Source organism: Artemia sp. Qi Xiang Cuo, chromosome 8, assembly GCF_049724085.1.
Source record: "Artemia sp. Qi Xiang Cuo chromosome 8, ASM4972408v1, whole genome shotgun sequence".
Lineage (NCBI taxonomy): Eukaryota > Metazoa > Arthropoda > Branchiopoda > Anostraca > Artemiidae > Artemia > Artemia sp. Qi Xiang Cuo.
In genome coordinates, this window is record NC_142801.1 from 37,412,124 (window position 1) to 37,425,342 (window position 13,219).

Here is a 13,219-nt window from a genome sequence, read left to right on the forward strand (position 1 = left end):
GCGGACAATCCTAAAAGCTCCTATCAGTTCGGACTACCAAGGTCAAGCATGACCGCCTTTCTCTTACTAATACTTATTTATGGGCAATGGGCAATTTACATGGTTTATGGCCGTTTATCCTGGGGCTTTGGGCTTATGTCGACCCCGGAGGCATACTTGTTAGATTTTTCGACGTTTCTGAACGAAATGGCTATGTAAAATTTTGATCCGATGCCAGGGTGGTTATGGGGACATGGTAGCAGAAAAGGGCACGGGAGGGGGCTGGCTTCCATTCAACGTTTTCAACCGCTAAAAAGGGCACTAGAGCTCTCGATATCCGGTCGAATGAGCCCCTTCCCAAATTTCTAGGACCCCCCTTTCCATATGATGTGACCGGATAAAGAGTACTGTATGGAACTTACATGGCTCCTTATTTAGCCAACGCTGTAGCGTTGCCTCTGACTGATAACACTAGTCAAAGTCGTTAAGGATAAGTCTTTGGTAATGTTATTTTTTTAGGTCGCGTTCTTGGACAAAGAGCATGAAAAGTTGGAAAACTCCCTGAAGTTGCTAGAATCATGGGTCGAGAAGTCACCGACTAATTATTCAGCAGCTTTAGACCATTTAGCTGAGGTTGTTCAGTATAATGACCTGCCTTCTCTGCTGTCGTCTAAATTCATCGAGAAATCAAGCTATGTTAAGCCTAGTCAGCTACGTCAGTCCTCTACAACATCAATTTTGCCTCCGGAATGTCAGTAAGTGCCGCTTAGAAACCTTTATTGTCAGTCGTTTATTGAAGTTGGATGAGAAATATTTTTTAACAGAATATGTGCATAAACTAGTTAATTGGTGTGTTAGAAATATATACCATTTCAGAAGAAGAATAAGAAAAAAGGGGAAAGAAAAATAATGAAAGTCATCACATTCCTTTTAATGGAAAGAAAAGCCATTCGTCTTTCACCTCTATTTACTAGTAATAATTAAAAAAAAATCCGAAAAATAAGTTTTTCAAAGAAAAGTAAAGGCCATTTTAAACATAAGCTCAACAGATACAAATACCTGTTAAAATTCAAACCAAAATGATCAGAAATTACAATTAAAGAATAAATGGTACCCAAAACGAACAGAAATTAAATAAACAATCATAGCAAAAAGCATACAACAAGTAATAATATAAAAGAATAAATAGATCTTAAAGCAAGTAATGCTTCGATTGAATATGAAAATCAAGCTTAAAACGAAGAAAAATATTGTGCTATTGAAGTATAAATGAAACTTAAAATGAACAGAAATTAAATAAACAATCAGTGCATAAAAACATACAATTGATATTAGTGTAAATAATAAATCTTAAAACGAGTGAAACTTAAATTAGATATGCAAATCAAGCTTGAAACGACCAAAAATCACTACAAACAAGAGTTTGGGTTTGGGTATCACCTCCTTCTCTCACTGTAAAAGTCTAAAACCTACTGCGTCATTGGCGCTTTTCTGAAAACCAATTTTATGACAAATATTTTCTTTTGTACTTAATTTTGGAAATAAACATTAAAAGTGTAGTAAAATTTTGAAATGATGAGCTTTCAGCAATTAAGGTGATTAAACATCAAGTATTCAGTTTAATTTATTACTTCTTTCTAAAGTTGTTCAAGACGAATATAGTTTCACTACATACATGAGTTTGGATACTGCTCCCTTCCTTAACTGTAAATAAAAACCAAAAGCCTACTGCGTCATTGGCGCTTAACTGAAAACGAATTATATTACAAATATTTTCTTTACCAGTTCTTACAGCATTGAAAATAAAAATAAAATTACAGTGAAATAAATTCTTGAACTGATGGATCTTTCAACAATTAATATCATTATACATTAAATATTCAATTGTTTATACTTTCCAAGACTGTTCAAGACAAATAGTTTTCAGTAAACCGCCAATGACGCAGTAGGTTTTAGACTTTTACAGTGAGAGAAGGAAGCGATACCCAAACTTTTGTTTGTTGTGATTTTTGCTCGTTTCAAGATTGAATTGCATATTTAATTGAAGTTTCACTCGTTTTGAGAGTTAATTTATTAATTTACAATACTATCTGTTATATGTCTATATGCATTGATTGTTTATTTAATTTCTGTTCGTGTTAAGTTTCATAAATATGTCAATAGCAAAATATTATTTCCATTTTAAGCTTGATTTTCATATTCAATCCAATCGTTACTTGCTTTCGGATATATTTATTCATTTATATTATTACTTGTTATATGTTTTTTGCTATGATTGTTTATTTAATTTCTGTTCGTTTTGGGTTTCATTTATTCTTTAATAGTAATTTCTGGTCGTTTGAGTTTGAATTTTAACAGGTATTTTTATCTGCTGAGCTTAAGTTTAAAATGGCCTCTACTTTTCTTTGAAAAACTTGTTTTTCGGAATTTTTTTAAAAATTAATTTTGATTGCAAAAAGTTTCAAGTTTTTAAAAAGTCCTTATTTCGAAATCAAACTTAAAAAAAAATCAAAAAAAAATCAAATGTTCATCAAAGTATCCAAACTGGTATCAAAGTAACAATATCAAAGTGAAAAAATGGGTTTGTGTCAACCTCGGAGTTTTTATTATCTGATGTTTGAACAATTTTTAACAAAATGGCTGTCTCAAAATTTTTATCGGTTTTTTAAAGTTTCTACGACAAAGCTTTCTATAAAAACCTTATATGCCCCCAGGGCATAACTTACAACCCGTGCCCCGATGCCGGTGGGGAGTGTCATCCTCAAAAACATAGTTTCTATCTGGAAATCAACTACGTAAAACAAAATGGCTATCTCAAAATTTTGATTGGATGTGTTTGGGGAAATGGTGGCTCATTCGATTTCCAATCGAATGACCCACCTTTGAAGTTTATACGACGACCCCTTCCAGATGAAGTGCCTCTGGAAATTATAATAAAACATTGGAGCCGTATGGCCTTTACTATAGGCAATGCTATAGCGTTGGCTCTGATAATCAAAATACTTCAATTATTTTTATCTAAAATCAAATTATAATCTTTTCCTGGTATTTTTGAATTAACACTCATCGTCTTGACTTAAATAATGATTGTCAGTTGCATTCCATTGCTTAAATATCTATTACTTGTAGAGAAACTAGAACGGTCGATTCTGTGCTGGGTGCATAAAAGTTTGAACTACCACGTTACTGTTAGTAGTGAATGAAAACATGTTTGATGCTTGCAAAACTTGATTCGGCTGGATGTTTTTATGCAACGAATATAATCTAAAAAGTTTTCATATACAACTTATTTTTTTGCGATTCATAATTTGAGACTAATAAACACCCATGACTCCGATTATTCTCTACTCATCAATATTCTAATTGTTTCGCAAAATAGAATTATGCATGATACTGACAAAATAGAATTATGCATGATGCATAAGTACTGTAAAACATTTACGTACCAGGTGTGACTCCTTTGTCATGCAAATCTAAGTTATGATAATTCAGTGAATTCAAATTTAACCCTCCCTGTGAGAAGCTAAATTTACGTGAGACATTGTCACTTGTAAAGTTATTGCTATCCACGTGTTCAGTATAGCTTATTGAAACTGATTGCAATTGATTTCCAGCACTGACGCGCAATGAAAAGCATTATATTAAAAAGAAAATGGCTTTCATTGGCTGTCAGTGACGAAAATCGATTGAAATAAGCTGTATGTTTCTTTTTAGTTTGTATTAGAATTTCGAGATTTAAAATATTCTACCAGATAACGGTGTAGTTCATCCCTTTTTCTAAATTAAGTACTACTATAACAAAGTTTATATTTCATTACGTTCAGGGAATTCGCATGTATTGGATTTTCAAAGTCGCTTAAAATCTGCATCCTAGCCCCCCATCCCCGAATATGGAGATATAATATAATATGTAATATATATTGAAAACCAGTCGTATACAATAAATGTACAATGACAGAGTATACAAAAATGCGAAAAGAGGAAACAAAACGATAATATACAAAAAAAAAAAAATAATAACAACAAAAGCAACAACTTCTTAAATAGTATACAAAATAGTACGAAAAGTGGAAACTGAAAGATAACATACTCAAAGATTACAACAGAAACAACAACTTCTTCGAAAATAGCAACAAAGACAACAACTTTTGAAAGGAGAAAAAAAAGAGAGAGAAATAAGAGGGAAAATTAAACAAGCAAACTTGCCCACTCGTTCTTTAGAATTGCTGGTTTTGTTTTTTGCCGGCTAATAAGTGTCTCAACAGCTAGATTTGGGTCCGCTAGGTTGTAGCGCCGAATCAGAAAACTATTTTTTGTCCAAGGTGGTAATTTTAGTAGGTACTTGGCAAAACGGAAAAATAAAGAGTGGATTTTAGACTTTTCAGGGTTTGCCAATAAATTCCAGAAAGGGGTTACATATAATATATGTGGCAGAGCGGTAGCGTTGTAAATACTTGCCAGTAGTGGACGGTTAAATCTCAGAGTGGATTTAACAATCAAAGCATAGGAGCTTGAAATTCGCCGTTCAAGATGTGAGATCAGGAGGGAGCGGGTATGCTGTAATGAGGAACCTATTGGCAGCCCCAGATATACTATTTTATCAACTGGTTTTACTGAGTAATCACCTAGTGTGATATTAGTAGGAGGGTCATTCTTCCAATTATAAAGCAAGACTTCCGACTTTTGGGAGTTAAATCTCAGACCGACTTTCTAGTAGTTGGACTGCAGACATGAGAATGTTTCTGAAAGGCGGTTAAGCGTCCGGCTGAGATTCAGCGTGTCATCAGCAAAGCATATTAGGGAGACGTAAATTGAACTGAGACTTCTTGATGAAGGACAGCTGTCTTGAGGCTCAATAATGTAGTTGTTGAAGAAATTGGGGGATAAAACTGCTCCCTGACGGGCACCTTTACGGACTGGTAACAAAGCTGACCGTGGGGCTGGAGGAAGGCCTTTATCGGTAGGGAGCTTGAGTCGCACGCGAAGGCGAGAATAAAGATTACGGAAAGCCCGGATGATATTTTAGTTTACTCCTCTTTTAGCTGAATTTATCAACGTCAGCACATGAATCAATGAATCAAACGCTCTCTGCAGGTCTAAGCCCCCGATCGCTAGACTTTCTCCTGATTTGTGTGCATATGCAACGACATGGAGCGCTTCCGCACAACCAATGCCGCGTTGGAAACCGAATTGTCTTGGTGGACTGCAACACAGTTTTTCAAACTCATCTACGAATAAAAGTTCAAATAACTTGCAGAGAGAGGTAGCAACCGTGATTGGACGGAAAGAGGAGTATTGCATGGTAACTTTTCCTTTTTTAGGAACTGGCGTAAGACCTCCAATTGAGAAAGTGGTTGGGACAATAACCTGAATGAGGATAATCTGCATCAGGAAGGTTACATGACTAATGAGAGCGGGCCCACCACTTTTTAGATGGAGTGCACCGATCCCGTCAATCCCAAAAGATTCTTTAGGTTTTAGGTGAGAGATGGCCTTGCAGACAGCTCCCTCCGTTACAAGATAATCACTCCGACGACAACGATCTAAGAAGTCGTCCAACTCAGCTTCGTGTCTTTCGTTGAGGGCTGGATCAGGAGGCAAAAATTCTGACCCATAATATGCATACCATTCAGAATCAGGGATAGCAGATGCGGATAAAGACTCATTGCTTTTAGAGGACAGAAAACGCCAAAGGAGAGAAGGATTAATTTTGACCCGTGTAGATTCGATATCAATCATCTTTTTTCTGTGAGCTTTTAGCTCCTTTGCGAATTTTCTTTTTGTGAGCAGGCGGAATGAATTGACTACCCCCGAACGGGGTCGTCCACAAGAAACCCAAAGTTGAAGCCAAAATTTAGACTTAGAATGGGTATCCACTAACTCTGGATTTTCAGACCAGCCAGGAAGGGTATGACGGGGTCTACTTAGAGGGACGGCAGCTTTTTCAGCACAGCGAAGGGCATGGCCAATTTCTGCGCAATAAAAGTCAACTGATAGTTGTGTTTCCTCCCTTGAAAGAGCAGTTAATCCAGAGAGAAGATGGAAAGGGACACGGATCTTACTAAAGACTCTGGCAGCTTCTTCTTGAAATAAAACAGGGTTAATTTTACGCCAATCACAGAGAAATCTAGGATGTGTTTTTAAAGTTGTGTGCGTTTGTGTATCTGAGCTGTGGCAAATAATCTCAGCTGAAAACTTTATTGGTAAGTGATCAGACAGCTGCAAATCAGACACAACCTTGACAGGCAAAATCCTGAGATTTGCGGATGCAACGACGTGATCGAGATCTGATGTGGACATTGAGGTGTGTACATGTGTAAAATTTAATTCTTTGCACTTGAGGTCAAACTGGTCTCCAAAAATACTAAGCAACAACGTAGAAAGTAAAGACCTAGATACGAGCGGTTCATTCAAGTCGCAATTGAAGTCACCAACTAATATGCATTGAAGGCTTAAGGATCTAATACGGTTAGTACACTGGCCGAGTTTATCACTAGAATAAGTAAAAGCACGCTCCGAACGCTCATCATGGTAATTTGTAGGCAAATATACATTAATAAAAACACAGCCCTCAACATGAATCGCCAGAAAATTATCATTGACTTCAAATACACTAGATCTTAGAGTCGAAATAACAAAAGTGGCAATACCACCGGAGGGTCGCCCTTTTCCACTTAGCTGCTTTGCTGAAACAGAATAAACCGATACTGAACTATTAAAACTAAGAATACTTTTACTGCGGCTTGTGACAAAATGTTCTTGTAAACAGACAGCTTAATTTTGCTCAAACACAACATCTAAGATCGGAATTTGATTCGCGAACGAGCCATCAATGTTCCTCGATAAACATTCAACTGCAGAAGCTTCAGATGTCATTTCTTTTGTGGATTACTGTTTGAGGTACATTTTACACCGTAACACGTGTGACTGCCGATTTTGCATTCAACGCAGAATTTTGGCTGTCTGCACGGTTCATCTCGCGTAGAACGATGTTCACTTGAGGCACATCTAGAGCATAAAGGTTCAGCCGTACACTGGGAAGCGAGATGACCCGATTTTGTGACAGTTATAGCATCGTTTTGGCAAGAACTTAAACGGATCAGTAGGTAGACGCTCGTAGCCGATAATCACCGAAACACTCAGAAATTGTTGGAGCTCACTGATAGTGTCAAAATACACTTTGAAAGAACGGGATTTTCCGCATTGTTCAGTCTTCGTACTATTCGGGATTAGAGTTTTTTGTCCTTCACGGTTTATATCCTCAGGGAAATTTCGAAGCACAGCTATGTGCAGGGGTTCTCGAACAGAAATTTTGAGATCGGGCTTGGAAGATTTCGCTTTTTCAACGATTTTCGCTGCTGCAGCTTTCGACATGACCACAAGCTTCCATTCGTTTGCAGATTTTCGAAGTTCACTAATGTCATTTGTATTTTCACAGAAACTGTCTATGAAAGCTTTCCGGTCATTTGAGCCATTGGGCTCCTTGGGGGGATTTTTCAAGACAACAGAATAGGTAGAGTTTCTGGGCCGGGACGTTTCAGGTGCACTACGACTCCTTGTGAAAATACGGGCGGCTGCAGCGGACTGGGTAGCCAAGAAATTATCAAGCTTCCGAGAGAGCTCATTTACTTTGGTATTACCTGTTGCATTCACCGCATCTCCGATGACCGGAACCGAGCAGGGGTTAAAGATGACAAATTTTGGCATGCTCACATTATTTTTTTGCAGCTGAAACTAGAATTTTGCATATTTCAATGATATTGTCTTCATCTTTAGAGTAGGTCACAAGACGATTCGTAAGATTCAACTCAGTATGAAGGATTCGCTTTGCCTTTATAAAATCTTCATGTGTATAGAAAGCAACCCACGCTTTTACGATACACTCCAATTTTATTCCATCTGTAAGTGCTGTCGTAACACAATTCAGTAACGGATTCAAAATAATTTTTTCACTTTCAGCCATCGTAGTTCCAAGCGTAATTAAATCTCAATGTAAAGTCACAAAACAATGACTTACCCGCAAGGGGGGCTTTTTTAAGTACCCCCATTCTTTCCAATAAACGCCTTCTAATTATCCAAATGAAATAATTCAATCCAAATGAAAACTCAATCCAATCAAGCAATCACAATAGAGTTATAGCTTTGTAGTCCGAGAAATTGTTTTCAAGGTCACTGAATTAATGAGATTTCAATATCTAAAAAGATAACCTCACACTGAATCTAGGTCAGGAATTACAATCACTTACATTCCTTATGAAATATACTTGGGTTGTGCAATAAATTATCCTTTTTGACACTTCAAATATAATCCGATAACGAATGCTATTTATTTGGTTAGATGTTCACAGCACGGGAGCTGAACAAGAACTGATATAAGCTTAGGCTATTTACTAAAGTTTGCTTTTCTAAATTACTCATAAATTTGCCTACAAAATCAGCAAATGTTTGTATATAGCGTAGGGCTGTATCCAAGCATTAGGATGGGGAACTTCTGTGATACACTTAAACGACTCCTGAGAGTCCGATATATAAGAGATATATCTGAAAGTCAAATATAATGAATTTAATGGAGTAAGAACGTGTTATTTAGTTGTTAGTTCAGAGCAGGAGATAAATTGTAATGTTTTGTCGTAGATTGTTTAAAAGGGAAATCTTCCGACAAGATCACCAGTTTATACATTTACTTTCACTTTCATTGCACATATCCGCAGTTTAATTGCATTTATAATTGGCCTCTAATATTTCTGGTGGTTACCACAATATATATTTTATTTCTTATATTACTATACTTTTTAGGGAATTTTCTTATTAAATTAAAAGCTCCAAGTTTTCTTTCATTTTTTTCTGTAAATAATGTTTAATGTACAGCGTTGATACTATTTCATTAACTTGCTTCTTTATCTTTTCTTTTTAGGCAATTTAGTGATGCTTTACAGAATTTCCTTAAGTCTGTAGCTTTTAATATCATTGGGGAGACGCCAAAACTTATCAGGCCATCTGAACTTGGTGAAAATGGACGATCCAAGCTCCAAAAGTTTATCGAGCGACCGACTGTTTCTTTACCAACGAGTTCGCCAACCCGTTCCTTAGTTTCAGCTTCTGAAAGGAGTAGACACAGTACGATACTTTTTCTTAAGTTTTTTTTTTTTTTACGGTTATTGGAAGGAAGATGATTGGTGAGAAAAGACATATGAAAGAATAGATAAGAAAAAGTGGTATTTAAAAGATAGGAAATTGGTAATTTTTTAAAACATTTCTTTTCTGCCATTATCGTAGTTTGCACAATAGCGTTGACTTGGTAAAACACAATTTGTCTTCCATTGATTAAATTTTTTATCTCTCTACCTCACCATGTACGACGGATGATATTGGAAAGTTTTGGGAATGGGATCATTCTATCGCAAATTCTGAAATGATGTAGCTATTTTAAGCTACAAAACTGATCAAATGGAATCTAACCCTCTTTTTGTCCCTGGACACACATGCAGTCCAATTTAGTGTCAGAGGAAAATTCCCAGATATCCCTTTCAATCAGAAGTGTTAAAATATGTACATTAAATACCTTCTGGATAAACCATGATGCTTACAGCCCTGGTTGAGGGTCCCTAAATTGCGTTAAGGGCCATTGCGTAAGTTCATTTTGGCTATAGGCTTGGAAAAATAGAAGCTACTGAAGCTTCTATAAACTCATTTTTTCATATATCATTGTGTTCTAAACAATGAATATAGTTTCTTCAGTCTGATAGGCAGTAAATATTCTTCTTTAATATACTCGTTTTAGATTGTATAAGAAATTAATTAGCAAACCATTTATTGATTCAATTTTGTATGTTTTCGAATAAAAGGCAATTTATCAGCAAAGAAAGTGTCCTTTTAAAATAGTAAAACTATGTTTGTGTTGATTTCTGTTCGTTTTAAGTTTGACTTGGCTATTGATTTAAAATTCTGTTTATCCTAGGTTTCATTTATTCTTTCATAATAATTTCTGTTTGTTCTAAGTTAGACGACTTATTATACACTTTATTTCTGCTCGTTTTTGGTTCTAATATCGCTCTTTTCTTCTGTGAAAAATGTTCTCTTCTAAGACATTTTTAGTGTTAAATTTGTTCGGTTTTAATTGACATGGTTTTACATCGTGTTCTTCTCGGCTTAGTTTAAATAATGTAAACAACAAGGAAGATCACATTGCTTTTATAAAAAATATAAGAAGTTAAACCACATTGTCTAGATGACATTTAGACAACACATTCTAAATGTCCTGTTAGTTGTATCTTTTTCGGGAAAACAAATTTCGGGTCGCTTTTAGGATGTCAGGAGTCGATGCAACAATTTTTATCCAAGTTTTTGTCTTCATTGAGGTCTCCTTCGCTCAGTTTACACGCCGTGAAGTTTCAAGCCGATAGGAGGTAATCGACTTCCAGGCCCTAATCCTTTAAAGGTAAAGTTTACATGCTCTGTGACTTTCAAGCCGACCGAGAAGAAAACTTTTGCCTATTTTCTTATACAATAAATCAGTTTAATAAATAATAAAGAAATCGGAGAATAGATTCAAATTTTTTAGTCACAAACTCATTCTGGTCCAATGTATATGCCCTGTAAGTTTCAAGCCGATTGACTTACTTTGACTTATGTCTCCTGCCGGGCGCTGCTCGGCGTAGAGAGTGACGTCTGCCTCCTCCATCCACTTCGGTCCATGGCAAGCGTTTGCACATCGCTCAACCTGATATTTGCCATCATCAGGAACTCGGACAGGCTGTCAGACCATCGTTTTTTCGGTCGGCCGCGAGGTCGTTTTCAACCGGCTTTGACAGGGTCGAAGTCATGGATCGTTTTTGCAGGTATGTGTGGAGGCATTCGAAGTAGGTGTCCGAACCATCGTAGTGTTCGCTCGGCTGCTTGGGTCGAAAACCGAGACTGCTTGGTGAGCTGCAGCAGCTTCTCATTGCTGACGAAATCGAGCCATCGTAGACCTTCGATCCTCCTCAGGTTCTTCGACTGAAAGACATCAATTGCCTTGAGGGTTGCGGCTGAAGCTTGCCACGTTTCAGCTCCATAGAGCATCACAGAGCTGAGAAGGGCGTTGGAAATCCGCAGCTTCGTTGTGCGACTGATGTTTGGTTTTCACCAGAGGTGACGGTTCAGTCTGCCCATGGCAAAAGATGCATTGGATATTCTCGCTTGTAGTTCAGAAAGAAGCGAGCCATCTGAAGAAATTACGGAGCCCAGGTAGGTGAACCTTTGGACAACTTCGAGGCTAGTGGTGCTATCCAGGCTAACTGAAGGATTGGGAGTAGGGGAAGATGGGTCTATCACCATAATTTTCGTTTTAGTCCAGTTTATCTGCAGTCCTACTTTTGCTGCCTCTTCTCGTAGGATTCGAAGCGCTTCCAGCAACTGCTCCATGGAGTCCGCCAGAATGCAGGATCATTGAGAAAAGTTTTCCCGGGACAGACAGTAGGGTTATTCCACGGTAGTCCGAGCAGTCGCTTCTAGAGCCTTTCCTCTTTCATAAAGGGATAATGACACCCTTCCGCCAATCTCCAGGAATTATCTCGGTTTGCCAGATTGTAGAGAATAGGGTGTGGAGAAACAGGAGCATAACAGGACCTGCATATTTTAGCAGCTCCGAACTCAGGCCACAGACACCGGCAGCTTTATTGTTCTTGAGCCTTTTTGCTGCATTTCCAATTTCTGAGGGGCTGAAAGGCTCGTCTGGAGGAGCATCTGCTTCGGGTCTTGTACTGCCAGGTTGGCTGGGACAATCAGCAGGAGGCATAGACGGGCTAGTGTTGTTCAGGAGTGAGCAGAAGTGATCCTTCCACCGCTCGAGACAAGAACCTTCATCAGAGAGAAGTGTCCCATCCCTGGATAGGACGGGTCCCAATTCTGGTGTTTTATTTCCTGTGAGATCACGGAGGTGCTTGAACAGGCTACCCATGTCTTTCTTTTTTGCTGCTAGTTCGATTTCATCGGCTTTCCTTGCAACAAACTGAGTTCGGTCTCAGTGAATAAGTCTGTTCCGCTCTTCTCTGAGCCTTTGATAGGTGGTCATGTCCCCAAGAAGTCTTGCCCTCGGCCTTTGCTCTATGACCTGCAGTGTTTTGTCAGTTAGCCACAATTTCTTCGGAAAACTTTGCTTGCCAAGCACCAGCTGCGCTGCTTCGCTGGTCTGCGATTTAAATTACTTCCAGACGTCTTCGCTGCTGTTGAGTGTGCCAAGGAGCTCAAAGCGATTTGATATCTAAACACTATACTTCTGGTGAGTATCTGGCTCCTTTAGTTTCCCATTATCCGCTGCTACTGGTTTTCTTTCCGATCGCTCTGCATGGAGGCGAAGCTGGACGTCAGCACACACAAGCCTGTGATCTGCATTTCCGAGCTCTGCTGATCTGTTAGTTCTACGGCTCTTCAGTGATGATCTCTAGCGTTTAGAGATAATGACGTAGTCGATTATCTTCTTTGTGCGACCGTCGTTACTATACCACGTCTACTGGCGGATAGTCTTACGTTGAAAGTAGGTGTTCGCGATCACAAGTTCATAGGATCGGCACAGTTCGAGTAGGCGAAGGCCGTTATCGTTCAGTGGGTCGGGGGATACAGGTCCAATTGTGCCACGCCAAACACCCATATCATCTCGCACTGTAACATTGAAGTCACCGAGAAGAACAGTGACATCGTGGTGGGACACTGTTGACAGACATCTGGGCAGAGCAGAGTAGAACTCTTCCTTGGTTACGTCGTCGGAATCGTTGGTCGGGGCATAGCATACGAAAATTGTCATCTTGCCATGCTTGTGCTAAAGCGGGCCTTCATTATTCTGTCCGATACAGCTTCGTGCAAGAGTAAGGCCTTTCTTGCAGGGCCGTTTAGCGCGAGACCAACACCATTTCTTCTCATGCTCCCTCCAGACCAGACTAACGAGTGATTATCGCCTATTTGCTCTTCTCCACTTCCAGTAAGACGGGTTTCTGTGAGACCTGATATCGCCATTTTATTCTTACGAAGTTCTTGAGAAAGTAGGTTCTTTGATGCAGGTGCATTCATGGTCAAAACATTCCAGGTGGCTATTCGAAGCCCCCTTTGGTCTAGAAGGTTTAGTCTGTCAGTCTTTCTGACGTCGTCAGCATGTCCATTGACGCGCGATGGTCGAGATCTTAAAAGGGGGTCCGGATCTGAGGCTATGTAGTCACTTTGCGCAGCACTTGATTTTCAGGTGGAGGGTCGCTAGTCCGACCGACCC

General features: G+C 38.7%; 1 protein-coding gene across 2 annotated transcripts in view; it reads left to right on the top strand.

The window, feature by feature from the left end:
• qin (tudor domain-containing protein qin) overlaps nucleotides 1-13,219 on the top strand; it is a 207,348-nt gene that overhangs the window by 77,122 nt on the left and 117,007 nt on the right. For both annotated transcript variants that reach the window (XM_089093401.1, XM_089093402.1), the window contains exons 8-9: nucleotides 499-734; nucleotides 8,894-9,096. In XM_089093401.1, coding sequence (XP_088949527.1) covers nucleotides 499-734; nucleotides 8,894-9,096 — 439 coding nt within the window. The remainder of the gene's footprint in view (nucleotides 1-498; nucleotides 735-8,893; nucleotides 9,097-13,219) is intronic.